Source organism: Pleurodeles waltl, chromosome 6 (assembly GCF_031143425.1).
Source record: "Pleurodeles waltl isolate 20211129_DDA chromosome 6, aPleWal1.hap1.20221129, whole genome shotgun sequence".
In the NCBI taxonomy this organism is placed as follows: Eukaryota; Metazoa; Chordata; class Amphibia; order Caudata; family Salamandridae; genus Pleurodeles; species Pleurodeles waltl.
Window position 1 is genome coordinate 659,263,711 of NC_090445.1, and position 17,260 is coordinate 659,280,970.

At 48.8% G+C, this 17,260-nt stretch overlaps 1 protein-coding gene across 4 annotated transcripts in view; it reads left to right on the top strand.

Moving 5' to 3' along the window:
* The window catches only part of KDM5B (lysine demethylase 5B), a 768,574-nt gene that overhangs the window by 196,917 nt on the left and 554,397 nt on the right, over window positions 1–17,260 (top strand). For all 4 annotated transcript variants that reach the window (XM_069239028.1, XM_069239026.1, XM_069239029.1 and 1 more), the window contains one exon: window positions 5,605–5,763. In XM_069239028.1, the coding sequence (XP_069095129.1) occupies window positions 5,605–5,763 (159 nt within the window). The remainder of the gene's footprint in view (window positions 1–5,604; window positions 5,764–17,260) is intronic.

Consider the following 17,260-nt stretch of genomic DNA (forward strand, 5'->3'; position numbering starts at 1 on the left):
TCAGAGACAAATCCAGTCAATAGGTTTTGTTATAGAAAAATATCTTTTCTTAGTTTATTTTAAGAACCACAGGTTCAAATTTAACATGTAATATCTTGTTTGAAAGGTATTGCAGGTAAGTACATTAGGAACTTTGAATCATTTCAATTGCATGTATACTGTTCAAGTTATTCACAAATAGCTATTTTAAAAGTGGACACTTAGTGCAATTTTCACAGTTCCTGGGGGAGGTAAGTTTTTGTTAGTTTTACCAGGTAAGTACGACACTTACAGGGTTCAGTACTTGGTCCAAGGTAGCCCACCGTTGGGGGTTCAGAGCAACCCCAAAGTTACCACACCAGCAGCTCAGGGCCGGTCAGGTGCAGAGTTCAAAGTGGTGCCCAAAACGCATAGGCTTCAATGGAGAGAAGGGGGTGCCCCGGTTCCAGTCTGCCAGCAGGTAAGTACCCGCGTCTTCGGAGGGCAGACCAGGGGGGTTTTGTAGGGCACCGGGGGGGACACAAGCCCACACAGAAATTTCACCCTCAGCGGCACGGGGGCGGCCGGGTGCAGTGTTAGAACAAGCGTCGGGTTCGCAATGGAAGTCAATGAGAGATCAAGGGATCTCTTCAGCGCTGCAGGCAGGCAAGGGGGGGCTTCCTCGGGGAAACCTCCACTTGGGCAAGGGAGAGGGACTCCTGGGGGTCACTTCTGCAGTGAAAGTCCGGTCCTTCAAGTCCTGGGGGCTGCGGGTGCAGGGTCTTTTCCAGGCGTCGGGACTTAGGTTTCAGAGAGTCGCGGTCAGGGGAAGCCTCGGGATTCCCTCTGCAGGCGGCGCTGTGGGGGCTCAGGGGGGACAGGTTTTGGTACTCAGTCGTAGAGTAGTCCGGGGGTCCTCCCTGAGGTGTTGGTTCTCCACCAGCCGAGTCGGGGTCGCCGGGTGCAGTGTTGCAAGTCTCACGCTTCTTGCGGGGAGATTGTAGGGTTCTTTAAAGCTGCTCCTTTGGATAAAGTTGCAGTCTTTTTGGAGCAGGTCCGCTGTCCTCGGGAGTTTCTTGTCGTCGTCGAAGCAGGGCAGTCCTCAGAGGATGCAGAGGTCGCTGGTCCCTTTGGAAGGCGTCGCTGGAGCAGAGTTCTTTGGAAGGCAGGAGACAGGCCGGTGAGTTTCTGGAGCCAAGGCAGTTGTTGTCTTCTGGTCTTCCTCTGCAGGGGTTTTCAGCTAGGCAGTCCTTCTTCTTGTTGTTGCAGGAATCTAATTTTCTAGGGTTCAGGGTAGCCCTTAAATACTAAATTTAAGGGCGTGTTTAGGTCTGGGGGGTTAGTAGCCAATGGCTACTAGCCCGGAGGGTGGGTACACCCTCTTTGTGCCTCCTCCCAAGGGGAGGGGGTCACAATCCTAACCCTATTGGGGGAATCCTCCATCTGCAAGATGGAGGATTTCTAAAAGTTAGTCACCTCAGCTCAGGACACCTTAGGGGCTGTCCTGACTGGCCAGTGACTCCTCCTTGTTGCTTTCTTTGTTCCCTCCAGCCTTGCCGCCAAAAGTGGGGGCCGTGGCCGGAGGGGGCGGGCAACTCCACTAAGCTGGAGTGCCCTGCTGGGCTGTGACAAAGGGGTGAGCCTTTGAGGCTCACCGCCAGGTGTTACAGCTCCTGCCTGGGGGAGGTGTTAGCATCTCCACCCAGTGCAGGCTTTGTTACTGGCCTCAGAGTGACAAAGGCACTCTCCCCATGGGGCCAGCAACATGTCTCTAGTGTGGCAGGCTGCTGGAACTAGTCAGCCTACACAGACAGTCGGTTAAGTTTCAGGGGGCACCTCTAAGGTGCCCTCTGGGGTGTATTTTGCAATAAAATGTACACTGGCATCAGTGTGCATTTATTGTGCTGAGAAGTTTGATACCAAACTTCTCAGTTTTCAGTGTAGCCATTATGGTGCTGTGGAGTTCCTGCAAAACAGACTCCCAGACCATATACTCTTATGGCTACCCTGCACTTACAATGTCTAAGGTTTTGTTTAGACACTGTAGGGGTACCATGCTCATGCACTGGTACCCTCACCTATGGTATAGTGCACCCTGCCTTAGGGCTGTAAGGCCTGCTAGAGGGGTGGCTGACCTATACTTGCATAGGCAGTGAGAGGTTGGCATGGCACCCTGAGGGGAGTGCCATGTCGACTTACTCGTTTTGTTCTCACTAGCACACACAAGCTGGCAAGCAGTGTGTCTGTGCTGAGTGAGAGGTCTCCAGGGTGGCATAAGACATGCTGCAGCCCTTAGAGACCTTCCTTGGCATCAGGGCCCTTGGTACTAGAAGTACCAGTTACAAGGGACTTATCTGGATGCCAGGGTCTGCCAATTGTGGATACAAAAGTACAGGTTAGGGAAAGAACACTGGTGCTGGGGCCTGGTTAGCAGGCCTCAGCACACTTTCAATTGTAAACATAGCATCAGCAAAGGCAAAAAGTCAGGGGGCAACCATGCCAAGGAGGCATTTCCTTACAAGGGTGGAACCCCATAACCCTGCACCCCCACCTTTGACCCCCAGATTACCTGCTGATTAGCCTTCCTAAGGTGGCAAGCCTTTAAAATGCGTATCTGGCTCTCCTTAAAGTAGAGGAAGCCACCCCTCCTGTCCAGAGCCCACTTGGCACCTGGACATGCGGGAAAATTAGCTAGTCAGGTAGGCATGCCACCTCCAGGCTACTACCCCTCTTAAGGTGGGGGTACTGCGAGGTAGACATGAAATTTCAAAGGTAGCCGTCTTTGTTATGGCATACCTAGAAATTCTGGGAGAGAGTTATGCCTACCTCCCACAGGAAGTGGTCATATGGCGGGAGGTATAGTGACCCCAAGGGTCAGTAGCTCATTGGCTACTACCACGCACACCCCGAACGCCCCTAAATTCAGTATTTAGGGGTGCCCCTGGCACCAGAGAAGCAGATCTTGATGATCTAAGAAGACCAAGGACACTGAAGAGCTGCGAAAGCAGAAGAGGAGAAAAAAATGCAGCTGACCTGCTACCTATCCCCCCGGCCTGTCCTCATAGCTCATTGGAATCTGAACCAAAGTCGACTTGTCCTGCAGCTGTTACTATGGAAAGATTGCCTGCCTCCAATAAAGACTCAAGACTTCTCATGAACAGAGGACCTGTTCTTCTGCAAATTCCAAAAAGGCTCTGCAACCGCCAAAACCAGACACCTGAAGTTACCACTGCACACGCAGTTTCTGACCAGAGATGAACTGAACCACCAGTGCCAACTAGGTCACGTGCTGCAATGAACCCTGCCTTGGTCCCCAAGGCCTCTGCTGTAGTGGTGACTTACATATAGCCCATGCTTTGTCTTTGGCATGGCACACCGGAGTGTGCCATGTTATGTTTTCAAACATGGTTTGCACCATGTCACGCAGCCTGCAATGGCAGTCAGTGTGTAGTTTTGTGTGTAGGTCCCGTAGGGTGACATAAGACATGCTTCCGCCCTTAGGGACCCTCTTTAGTACCCTTGCCATAGGTATGAGAGTTCAGTTTACTAGAAGCTTACAGGGGTGCTAGAGTCCATTCCAGTTGGGTTACAGTAAGACTTTACTCGTTTTAGGGGAAAGAGCACCGTCACAGAGGTCTGATTAGCAGGCCTCTGTGCGCGGTCAGTCGAAAACCAGAATCTAGTAATTGTAAAGGATGCAAGAAGTAGGGGGACATCTGCAAAGAGGTCCAGTTTCCTACACTAAGTAAACTGACACACTATTGTTCTCTTCTGTTTCTTCATTAAAATACGCCTTTTAGCGGATAAGATTACAACCAGTTCTAAATCTTATGATCTCTTGTTATAAATCATTTATCTGCAGTTCTGTACCTGGAGACCATTTCCTCACCTACTAATATTTCTCAAACTAAGGCAGTTGAAGGCTTTGTATGCAGGTATTTAAAATCATAATTGTACCATATTTGGCAGCAGATTTTTTTAAACTTAATTTTGCCAGGAAATGGCTCCCATGATTTTATATCACCAATGGTTATGAATTTTCCTTTGTACTACTTTATTTTTTTCAACAGAGTAGCAGCACAAGATCTCACAGGCCAATGGCTTTCGCCAGCAAAGGTAAGATACTTTAGCTGAGCTTTGGTCTTGTGAGTTTATTAAAAAAATAATCCAGCCAGTGAATTCACTCCTAATAGACTGTAGCGTAAGCGTTTTAGGAATAAGTAATACTCTATTTAGTACTGCCCTTTCAAGCTTTCCTTAGGATAATTTTGAGTTCATGTTTAAAATTTCAGCTCCATGGAATACCGCTGGGGTCATTTTTCATGAGGAAGCAGTCAGAAACTGAGTCCGGGAATACCCTTAATTTCTTATTGAACTTTATAAGTGCCCCTATTAAAACTGAGGTTATTATTTTCAACAATTGAAAGCTATCTGTCCGTTGTAAGTTGTCTCAATAGAGGAGACCTAAATATTTACAACTTTTGACCTCCTATGTTCTTTTTTTTATTTTTTATTTATAAAAAGCGTTTGAAATTTAGTTGCCTTTTGCCATTTACCGTTCTTTATTTTATCAGTATTTACTTTCAACTTATTTTTGCAATATTTTAGAGGAGCATCACATTTTCCCTGTAACACTAGCTCTGTAAAAATCAAAGATAATTTGCTAAAAAGTGTAGAGTAGACACTATATGTGGGTGTTCCATGTTATTGGCGAGAAGGAATGAGTGGTTTTAAGTGTGGAGGGAAGATCTACTACGAAAAGGCTAAACAAATTGGGTGCAAGAACACCTCCTTGATGCAAGCCATTTTATTCTGGAATCTTCTTCGATTCCCTGGTTGCGAAGTTATGCCTGTGTCCAATTTGATGTATACAGTTATTGTATTAGGGAGAGTAGACCGTGCAGTATTCCCTCAGTCAACTGGCTTATATCAAAGGTGACCCTTACCCACTTTGTCAAAGGCTGTTCAGAAGTCAACAAAGCATGGTGCAGTTCCTTTGATTAGGCTCTGACTTCTGAACATTTGCCCACAATCTTAAACTGAATGATTCTTACACCACCTTGTCCTGTGGGTATCAAATTTTCCTTTAAACTGCATTCCTACAAATAGAATAGGAGAAGTTTTGCAAATATATTCTAGCCTAGTTTTAATTCAAATAAGTCTTTCTAGTGACCAGGTAGGTAGGGTATTCTGTCCGTAGTTTGACTGTGCATGGGCATCTGCTCTGTTGTTAGATTGTTTTTCTCTACCTTTGGGTTTGTTCGTGTTGATGTAGCGCCTGAACTTGACACCTTCAACATTCCTGGAGCTTGATCTTCTATCCTATCCTATCATAAGAAAAAATTGTTGTGTTTGCAGAAAACTAAGCAAATTCTCCCTTTTATGGTACCATGTGATAGGTTTTTGTCTCTGTGTGTATAACTTTTAAGTACTTGTTTATTACGCTGCATTCCAGCATATTTAAATTTTTCCGCAAAACATGCCGAATGTGATTATTACCAAAACTTGTGAACCGCAGTTCTTCGCCAAGGCATTAACCAGTATTCCAGACATTCCCCAAGTACCTATGGTACTCTTATGCCCATTAGATTAGGACTGATCATTCATCCAGAATTTTAGTTTTTTTTTCTCCTTTTTCTTTCACAGATGGTTCCTACTGAACTTGTGGAGAAAGAGTTTTGGCGGCTGGTTAGTACCATTGAAGAAGATGTCACTGTTGAATATGGAGCGGATATTGCTTCAAAGGAATTTGGCAGTGGCTTTCCTGTTAGTGATGGGAAATTTAAAGTGAAACCTGAAGAAGAGGTAGGCTTGTGTTTTACTTTCAAGTTTTTTTCAAATTGTTGTATGAATGCATCTGTGCACAGTACTAACGTCTTCTCCCTGGGTCCCCTTTAGTGTTCTTGTGTTTCTGGAATCTGAGATCATGATTCATCACATTTTTGGGTTTGCCGTGTTGCACTGTTAAGTTCAGCATTCTGCTTTTGAATACTATCTTGCCCCAAGCTGTTTAAAAGTGCCTCATGCCTGTATTGTACACTGTTGGTAAAGTTTGTTTGGTGCACTGTTGCTATGTGTATGTGATGACCTTAAACTATTCTGCTAAGACGGACTTGATTTGTTTCACACAAATTTAGAAATTTTAAAGAGTAATGAAGTGGGTACGCACGGTGATCGTAATGTTGGCATTGACTGCAATTTTATATGGAATACCTGATGAAATGCACAAGTTATATCATGCACTTGACCTGATTGGCAGCCATTGGAATACCCACTTATCATTATAAGTCATATGTAGGCAGGCTGTTAGAAAACTCCAGTCTGGATTTGACGGATGCCATTGTGACAGTGACTTTTGAAGGGTGTTCGATATCTAGTGTTTTTAAACTGAACCAGCACAGCTGTTTTAGAGTTATAATGCCAGGTGAGAAGGATAACTAGTTGTAGAAGAGGATTCAGATTTTTTGATGTGGCACCTAAGGAAAGGTAGTAGAAAATTGTTGGTGTTTAGTATTGAAAAGATGGTATGCAGATCCAAGGTAAGGATCTCTGTTTTAAAGTGGATTTAGTTCTAGATGGTTTTGCCACATCTATTGATGCAAGGCATGAATATTTGCAGCTTATGACTTAGTGATTCATACTTTGTCCATAATCTGAACATCTAGTGTTGCCATAAGAAAAACACATTATTTTTGTAAACAACTGTTCGATGGCATGTGTAGCTGCAGATACACATGCTGTGCATATCCCGCCATCTAGTGTTGGGCTCGGAGTGTTACAAGTTGTTTTTCTTCGAAAAAGTCTTTTTGAGTCGCAAGATCGAGGGACTCCTCCCCTTTTGGCTCCATTGCGCATGGGCGTCGACTCCATCTTAGATTGTTATCTTTCCGCCATCAGGTTCGGACGTGTTCCTTTTCGCTCCGTGTTTCCGTTCGGAAAGATAGTTAGAATCTCAGAAAATTCGACGGTATTGTTGCGTTCGGTATCGGGTTAGTTACAACAGATCGACACCGAATTTTGAAGAGCTCCGGTGGCCCTTCGGGGTTTTCGATTCCCCGGCGGGGCCTGGTCGGCCCGACCACGTGCATCTTCAAGGCTAATGGAACGGACCCCATTCCGCTTCTGCCCCAAATGTCACAACAAGTATCCTTATACAGATCAGCACCTGGTCTGTAACTTGTGTTTTTCTCCAGAACACAAAGAAGATACTTGTGAAGCCTGTCGAGCGTTTCGGTCAAGGAAGACGTTAAGAGACCGAAGAGCGAGAAGACTACAAATGGCGTCGGCGCCGACAGGACAAAAACACTTGGAGGAGGAAGAAGAAACCTTCTCCATAGAGGACTCGGACGAGGTTGATCCCGAACAGATGCCGAAAACCGTGAGTAAGACGTCGACACACAAAACTCACGCAAAGACCAGTAAAGCCCAGGGGACGCCACCGCCGGCAGGCCATGGCTTAACCCAAGAAATAGGTGACTGACCATCAGCACTGAGAAAGGGCACGTGTAAAGAAATGGCTCCCTGTTGCAGTTACCCCCCACTTTTTGCCTGATACTGATGCTGACTTGACTGAGAAGAGTGCTGGGACCCTGCTAACCAGGCCCCAGCACCAGTGTTCCTTCACCTAAAATGTACCATTGTATCCACAATTGGCACACCCTGGCATTCAGATAAGTCCCTTGTAACTGGTACTTCTAGTACCAAGGGCCCTGATGCCAAGGAAGGTCTCTAAGGGCTGCAGCATGTCTTATGCCACCCTAGAGACCCCTCACTCAGCACAGACACACTGCTTACAAGCCTGTGTGTGCTAGTGAGAACAAAATGAGTAAGTCGACATGGCACTCCCCTCAGGGTGCCATGCCAGCCTCTCACTGCCTATGCAGTATAGGTAAGACACCCCTCTAGCAGGCCTTACAGCCCTAAGGCAGGGTGCACTATACCATAGGTGAGGGTACCAGTGCATGAGCACTGTGCCCCTACAGTGTCTAAACAAAACCTTAGACATTGTAAGTGCAGGGTAGCCATAAGATTATATGGTCTGGGAGTCTGTTTTACACGAACTCCACAGCACCATAATGGCTACACTGAAAACTGGGAAGTTTGGTATCAAACTTCTCAGCACAATAAATGCACACTGATGCCAGTGTACATTTTATTGCAAAACACTCCCCAGAGGGCACCTTAGAGGTGCCCCCTGAAACTTAACCGACTGTCTGTGTAGGCTGACTAGTTCCAGCAGCCTGCCACACCAGAGACATGTTGCTGGCCCCATGGGGAGAGTGCCTTTGTCACTCTGAGGCCAGTAACAAAGCCTGCACTGGGTGGAGATGCTAACACCTCCCCCAGGCAGGAGCTGTAACACCTGGCGGTGAGCCTCAAAGGCTCACCCCTTTGTCACAGCCCAGCAGGGCACTCCAGCTTAGTGGAGTTGCCCACCCCCTCCGGCCACGGCCCCCACTTTTGGCGGCAAGGCTGGAGGGAACAAAGAAAGCAACAAGGAGGAGTCACTGGCCAGTCAGGACAGCCCCTAAGGTGTCCTGAGCTGAGGTGACTCTGACTTTTAGAAATCCTCCATCTTGCAGATGGAGGATTCCCCCAATAGGGTTAGGATTGTGACCCCCTCCCCTTGGGAGGAGGCACAAAGAGGGTGTACCCACCCTCAGGGCTAGTAGCCATTGGCTACTAACCCCCCAGACCTAAACACGCCCTTAAATTTAGTATTTAAGGGCTACCCTGAACCCTAGAAAATTAGATTCCTGCAACTACAAGAAGAAGGACTGCCTAGCTGAAAACCCCTGCAGAGGAAGACCAGAAGACGACAACTGCCTTGGCTCCAGAAACTCACCGGCCTGTCTCCTGCCTTCCAAAGATCCTGCTCCAGCGACGCCTTCCAAAGGGACCAGCGACCTCGACATTCTCTGAGGACTGCCCCTGCTTCGAAAAGACAAGAAACTCCCGAGGACAGCGGACCTGCTCCAAGAAAGGCTGCAACTTTGTTTCCAGCAGCCTTGAAAGAACCCTGCAAGCTCCCCGCAAGAAGCGTGAGACTTGCAACACTGCACCCGGCGACCCCGACTCGGCTGGTGGAGACCCAACACCTCAGGAGGGACCCCAGGACTACTCTGATACTGTGAGTACCAAAACCTGTCCCCCCTGAGCCCCCACAGCGCCGCCTGCAGAGGGAATCCCGAGGCTTCCCCTGACCGCGACTCTTTGAATCCAAAGTCCCGACGCCTGGGAGAGACCCTGCACCCGCAGCCCCCAGGACCTGAAGGACCGGACTTTCACTGGATAAGTGACCCCCAGGAGTCCCTCTCCCTTGCCCAAGTGGAGGTTTCCCCGAGGAACCCCCCCCTTGCCTGCCTGCAGCGCTGAAGAGATCCCGAGATCTCTCATAGACTAACATTGCGAACCCGACGCTGGTTTCTACACTGCACCCGGCCGCCCCCGCGCTGCTGAGGGTGAAATTTCTGTGTGGGCTTGTGTCCCCCCCGGTGCCCTACAAAACCCCTCTGGTCTGCCCTCCGAAGACGCGGGTACTTACCTGCAAGCAGACCGGAACCGGGGCACCCCCTTCTCTCCATTCTAGCCTATGTGTTTTGGGCACCACTTTGAACTCTGCACCTGACCGGCCCTGAGCTGCTGGTGTGGTGACTTTGGGGTTGCTCTGAACCCCCAACGGTGGGCTACCTTGGACCAAGAACTGAGCCCTGTAAGTGTCCTACTTACCTGGTAAAACTAACAAAAACTTACCTCCCCCAGGAACTGTGAAAATTGCTCTAAGTGTCCACTTTTAAAACAGCTATTTGTGAATAACTTGAAAAGTATACATGCAATTTTTATGATTTGAAGTTCCTAAAGTACTTACCTGCAATACCTTTCGAATGAGATATTACATGTAGAATTTGAACCTGTGGTTCTTAAAATAAACTAAGAAAAGATATTTTTCTATACAAAAACCTATTGGCTGGATTTGTCTCTGAGTGTGTGTACCTCATTTATTGTCTATGTGTATGTACAACAAATGCTTAACACTACTCCTTGGATAAGCCTACTGCTCGACCACACTACCACAAAATAGAGCATTAGTATTATCTATTTTTACCACTATTTTACCTCTAAGGGGAACCCTTGGACTCTGTGCATGCTATTCCTTACTTTGAAATAGCACATACAGAGCCAACTTCCTACAGCACGCATGTGTCGAGGGCATCCGACTCCGGTCGAGATACCGGCACAGAGCAGACTCGACCCAGAGACAGCGGGTCAGAGCAAGTTCGGCACCGAAACGAGTCAGCACCGAGAGACCGGGACGCCGAAAATTTCAAAAGTATCGTCTGAGCCGAAAAAGACTGCCGAAAAAGTTTCTATACCGAAACAGCCGGCCTCGGAACCGAAAGCAAGTTCCTACACAGAGGAACAGGGACTGTCCTCACAAATGCAAGGACATAGATTCGGACAAGAACTAGAGTCAGTGGAGCCAGATTACACTCAAAGAAGGCTCCACATCCAAAAAGACACCGGGAAGATCAGTACTCTTCCCCCAATTCGGATGAAAAGAAAACTTGCCTTCCATGAGAAAGACAAGTAACCACAGGCAAAGGTGGCCAGACAAGTAACCCCACCACCATCTCCACCACGCTCAACACAACATTCGCCAGTAGCCACTCCACCACTGATGCAGTCCCCAACTCATACTGGAATGAGTCAGGACGATCCCGACGCATGGGATCTTTATGATGCACCAGTATCAGACAACAGCCCAGACTGTTATCCAGCGAGACCGTCACCACCTGAGGAAAGTACAGCCTACACACAGGTGGTGTCGAGAGCAGCGGCGTTTCATAATGTCACCCTGCACGCAGAGCCTATAGAGGATGACTTTTTATTTAACACACTATCATCCACACATAGCCAGTATCAGAGTCTCCCTATGCTACCTGGAATGCTAAAACACTCCAAACAGGTGTTTCAGGAGCCTGTGAAGGGCAGGGCCATAACTCCAAGGGTGGAGAAGAAATACAAGCCGCCACCAACAGACCCTGTGTACCTCATGCAGCAATTAACACCAGACTCTGTGGTAGTAGGGGCAGCTCGCAAGAGAGCGAACTCACACACCTCAGGAGACACACCACCTCCAGACGAGGAGAGTCGCAAGTTCGACGCAGGGGGTGGGGGGGGGGGAAGGGTTGCAGCACAAGCAGCCAACTAATGGTGCATTGCCAACTCACAGGCACTGCTTGCAAGATATGATAGGGCTCATTGGGGCGAAATGCAACATTTCATTGAACACTTGCCCAAAGAGTTCCAAAAGAGTTCCAAAAGAGAGCACAACAAGTGGTGGAGGAAGGACCGAGAATCTTGAACAATCAGATACTGTAGGAAGTTGGCTCTGTATGTGCTATTTCAAAGTAAGGAATAGCATGCACAGAGTCCAAGACTTCCCCTTAGAGGTAAGATAGTGGAAAAAAGAGATAATACTAATGCTCTATTTTGTGGTAGTGTGGTCGAGCAGTAGGCTTATCAAAGGAGTAGTGTTAAGCATTTGTTGTACATACACACACTCAGAGACAAATCCAGCCAATAGGTTTTGTTATAGAAAAATATATTTTCTTAGTTTATTTTAAGAACCACAGGTTCAAATTCTACATGTAATATCTCATTTGAAAGGTATTGCAGGTAAGTACTTTAGGAACTTTGAATAATCACAGTAGCATATATACTTTTCACATAAAACACAAATAGCTGTTTTAAAAGTGGACACAGTGCAATTTTCACAGTTCCTGGGGGAGGTAAAGTATTGTTAGTTTTAGCAGGTAAGTAAATCACTTACAGGTCTCAGTTTTGGGTCCAGAGTAGCCCACGATTGGGGGTTCAGAGCAACCCCAAAGTTACCACACCAGCTGCTCAGGGCCGGTCAGGTGCAGAGGTCAAAGAGGTGCCCAAAACACATAGGCTTCAATGGAGAGAAGGGGTTGCCCCGGTTCCAGTCTGCCAGCAGGTAAGTACCCGCGTCTTCGGAGGGCAGACCAGGGGGGTTTTGTAGGGCACTGGGGGGGGACACAAGTCCACACAGAAAGTACACCCTCAGCGGCACGGGGGCGGCCGGGTGCAGTGTGCAAACAAGTGTTGGGTTTTCGATAGGATTCAATGGGAGACCAAGGGGTCTCTTCAGCGATGCAGGCAAGGGGGGGGGGGGGGGGCTCCTCGGGGTTGCCACCACCTGGGCAAGGGAGAGGGCCACCTGGGGGTCGCTCCTGCACTGAAGGTCGGATTCTTCAGGTCCTGGGGGCTGCGGATGCAGAGTCTTTACCAGGCGTCGGGTCTTTGAAGCAGGCAGTCGCGGTCAGGGGGTGCCTCGGAATTCCCTCTGCAGGTGTCGCTGTAGGGGCTCAGGGGGGTCAACTCTGGCTACTCACGGTCTCGTAGTAGCCGGAGAGTCCTCCCTGTGGTGTTTGTTCTCCACAAGTCGAGCCGGGGGCGTCGGGTGCAGAGTGCAAAGTCTCATGCTTCTGGCGGGAAACGTGTGTTGTTTCAAAGTTGCTTCTTTGTTGCAAAGTTGCAGTCTTTGGTGAACAGAGCGGCTGTCCTCGGGAGTTCTTGGTCCTTCTAGATGCAGGGCAGTCCTCTGAGGCTTCAGAGGTCGTTGGTCCCTGTGGAAAGCGTCGCTGGAGCAGTGTCTTTAGAAGTGGGGAGACAGGCCAGTAGAGCTGATGGCCAAAGCAGTTGGTGTCTCCGTCTTCTCTGCAGGGTTTTTTCAGTTCAGCAGTCCTCTTCTTCCTAGGTTGCAGGAATCTGAGTTCCTAGGTTCTGGTGAGCCCCTAAATACTGAATTTAGGGGTGTGTTTAGGTCTGGGGAGTTAGTAGTCAATGGCTACTATCCCTGAGGGTGGCTACACCCTCTTTGTGCCTCCTCCCTGAAGGGAGGGGGGGCACATTCCTATCCCTATTGGGGGAATCCTCCATCTGCAGGAAGGAGGATTTCTAAAATTCAGAGTCACCTCAGCTCAGGATGCCTTAGGGGCTGTCCTGACTGGCCAGTGACTCCTTGTGTTTGTCATTATCTCCTCCGACCTTGCCGCCAAAAGTGGGGCCGTGGTCGGAGGGGGCGGGCAACTCCACTAGCTGGAGTGCCCTGGGGTGCTGTAACAAAGGAGGTGAGCCTTTGAGGCTCACCGCCAGGTGTTGCAGTTCCTGCAGGGGGAGGTGATAAGCATCTCCTCCCAGTACAGGCTTTGTTACTAGCCACAGAGTGACAAAGGCACTCTCCCCATATGGCCAGCAACATGTCTGGTTTTAGCAGCCTGCCACACACCAGTCAGCCTACACGGGTAGTCGGTTAAGGTTTCAGGGGGCACCTCTAAGGTGCCCTCTGGGGTGTATGTTACAATAAAATGTACACTGGCATCAGTGTGCATTTATTGTGCTGAGAAGTTTGATCCTAAACTTCCCAGTTTTCAGTGTAGCCATTTATGGTGCTGTGGAGTTTGTGCATGACAGACTCCCAGACCATATACTCTTATGGCTACCCTGCACTTACAATGTCTAAGGTTTTGCTTAGACACTGTAGGGGCATAGTGCTCATGCACTTATGCCCTCACCTATGGTATAGTGCACCCTGCCTTAGGGCTGTAAGGCCTGCTAGAGGGGTGACTTATCTATACCTGTAGGCAGTGTGAGGTTGGCATGGCACCCTGAGGGGAGTGCCATGTCGACTTAGTCGTTTTATCCCCACTAGCACACACAAGCTGGCAAGCGGTGTCTGTGCTGAGTTGAGGGGTCCCCAGGGTGGCATAAGATATGCTGCAGCCCTTAGAGACCTTCCCTGGCATCAGGGCCCTTGGTACCAGGGGTACCAGTTACAAGGGACTTTCCTGGATGCCAGGGTGTGCCAATTGTGGAAACAAAAGTACAGGTTAGGGAAAGAACACTGGTGCTGGGGCCTGATTAGCAGACCTCAGCACACTTTCAAATCAAAACTTAGCATCAGCAAAGGCAAAAAGGCAGGGGGTAACCATGCCAAGGAGGCATTTCCTTACAGATGGATAGAAAAGTGTATTCAAACTTGCTATCTTAAAGCTAAAAGACAGTTACTAGTAACTCCTAAAGCACATTCTACTAGAAAGAAAGGCGGTTCAATGGCATTCTTAGGAAATACACCAATAGCAGATATATGTAAAGCAGCAACTTGGTCCGCACCACACACATTTACTAAACACTACTGTGTGGATATATTATCTCACCAACAAGCAAATGTTGGACAGGGAGTACTTCAAACACTATTTCAAATTACTCCAACTGCTACAGGCTAGCCACCACTTATTTTGGGACGGGACTGCTCTTACAGTCTATGCAAGCATTTGTATCTGCAGCTACAAATGCCATTGAAAGGAAAATGTTACTTACCCAGTAGACCTTGGTTCGTGGCATGTAGTGCTGTAGATTCACATGCGCCCTCCCGCCGCCCCGGAAGCCTGTAGCTGCTGTGGTACTTTATTTGTAAATATGTGTTCGATGGCATGTGTAGCTGCAGATACACATGCTGTGCATTATCCTGCCATCTAGTGATGGGCTCGGAGTGTTACAAGTTGTTTTTCTTCGAAGAAGTCTTTTCGAGTCACGAGACCGAGGGACTCCTCCCTTTCGGCTCCATTGCGCATGGGCGTCGACTCCATCTTAGATTGTTTTCTTTCTGCCATCGGGTTCGGACGTGTTCCTCTTCACTCCGTATTTCGGTTTGGAAAAGATAGTTATCCATCGGAAAATTAGACGGTTTTGTTTGCGCTTGCTACCGGGTTAGTGCTAGCACATCGACACCTGTAAAGAAATGGCTCCCTGTTGCAGTTACCCCCCACTTTTTGCCTGATACTGATGCTGACTTGACTGAGAAGTGTGCTGGGACCCTGCTAACCAGGCCCCAGCACCAGTGTTCTGTCACCTAAAATGTACCATTGATTCCACAATTGGCACACCCTGGCATCCAGATAAGTCCCTTGTAACTGGTACCTCTGGTACCAAGGGCCCTGATGCCAGGGAAGGTCTCTAAGGGCTGCAGCATGTGTTATGCCACCCTGGAGACCCCTCACTCAGCACAGACACACTGCTTACCAGCTTGTGTGTGCTAGTGAGAACAAAATGAGTAAGTCGACATGGCACTCCCCTCAGGGTGCCATGCCAGCCTCTCACTGCCTATGCAGTATAGGTAAGACACCCCTCTAGCAGGCCTTACAGCCCTAAGGCAGGGTGCACTATACCATAGGTGAGGGTACCAGTGCATGAGCACTGTACCCCTACAGTGTCTAAGCAAAACCTTAGACATTGTAAGTGCAGGGTAGCCATAAGAGTATATGGTCTGGGAGTCTGTTTTACACGAACTCCACAGCACCATAATGGCTACACTGAAAACTGGGAAGTTTGGTATCAAACTTCTCAGCACAATAAATGCACACTGATGCCAGTGTACATTTTATTGTAAAATACACCACAGAGGGCACCTTAGAGGTGCTCCCTGAAACTTAACCGACTATCTGTGTAGGCTGACTGGTTCCAGCAGCCTGCCACACTAGAGACATGTTGCTGGCCCCATGGGGAGAGTGCCTTTGTCACTCTGAGGCCAGTAACAAAGCCTGCACTGGGTGGAGATGCTAACACCTCCCCCAGGCAGGAGCTGTAACACCTGGCGGTGAGCCTCAAAGGCTCACCCCTTTGTCACAGCACAGCAGGGCACTCCAGCTTAGTGGAGTTGCCCGCCCCCTCCGGCCACGGCCCCCACTTTTGGCGCCAAGGCTGGAGGAAACAAAGAAAGCAACAAGGAGGAGTCACTGACCAGTCAGGACAGCCCCTAAGGTGTCCTGAGCTGAGGTGACTCTAACTTTTAGAAATCCTCCATCTTGCAGATGGAGGATTCCCCCAATAGGATTAGGGATGTGCCCCCCTCCCCTTGGGAGGAGGCACAAAGAGGGTGTACCCACCCTCAGGGCTAGTAGCCATTGGCTACTAACCCCCCAGACCTAAACACGCCCTTAAATTTAGTATTTAAGGGCTCTCCCTGAACCTAGAAACTAGATGTTCGATGGCATATGTTGCTGCAGATACACATGTTTAGCACAGTCCGCTGCCTGGTGTTGGGCTCGGAGTATTACAAGTTGTTTTTCTTCGAAGAAGTCTTTTTTGGTCACTGGACCGAAGGACTCCTCCCTCTTCGGCTCCATTGCGCATGGGCGTCGACTCCATCTTAGATTGTTTTTTTCCGCTGTCGGGTTCGGACGTATTCCTTTTCGCTCCGTGTTTCGGTTCGGAAAGTTAGTCAGAATCTCGGAAGAAAGTGTCGGTATTGTTCCGTTCGGTATCGGGATAGTTAGGTACACCGACACCGATCATCGGAAGACTTTGGGGTAGCTTCGATTCCCCCATCGGGGCCTGGTCGGCCCGACCGCGTGCGACATCGAAGCCGATGGAACGGACCCCGTTTCGTTTCTGCCCAAAATGTCACAGTAAGTATCCTTATACAGATCAGCACTTGGTCTGTAACTTGTGCTTGTCCCCCGAGCACAAGGAGGATACCTGTGAGGCCTGTCGAGCCTTCCGGTCCAGAAAAACACTCCGGGACCGAAGAGCCAGGCGTCTACAAATGGCGTCCATGCCAACAAAACAACTTTTTGACGACGAAGAGGAAACTTTCTCGGTTCCGGAATCAGAATCCGGAGACTCCGACGTCGAACAACAGCAACAAACAGTGAGTAAGACGTCGAAAATTAAAACCATCGAGAAGACAAAAGCCCAGGGGACGCCACTGCCACCAGGCCATGGCTCGACCCATAAGACCGGCGACCCGTCGAAGGCGCCGAGAAAGGGCACGCCCATAGCGAAGACACCCGACTCCGGTCGAGGGACCGCCATGGAGCAACCTCGGAGCCGAGATAGCGGCTCCGAGAGGCAAAAACAAGATGCCGGCACCGAAAAACCTCGGCACCGAGACACACTGCCGAAATCCACAAAAATTCTGTCGGTGCCGAAGCCGAAAAAAGATTCTCTCTCGGCGCCGAAAAGTTCCACACCTTCATCCTACACACAGGAACAAGGAATAAGTGGCCAAATGCACAGATTTGGACAAGAGCTCCAAAGTGTAGAATCAGACTACACACAAAAGAGACTGTACATCCAGCAAGACACAGGGAAGATATCAACCCTTCCCCCAATAATAAGGAAAAGAAGGATCGGACTTCTTAAGGATGACGCACAACCACAAGCCAAAGTGGTTAAAAAAGTCACGCCTCCGCCCTCTCCACCACAACAGGCATCG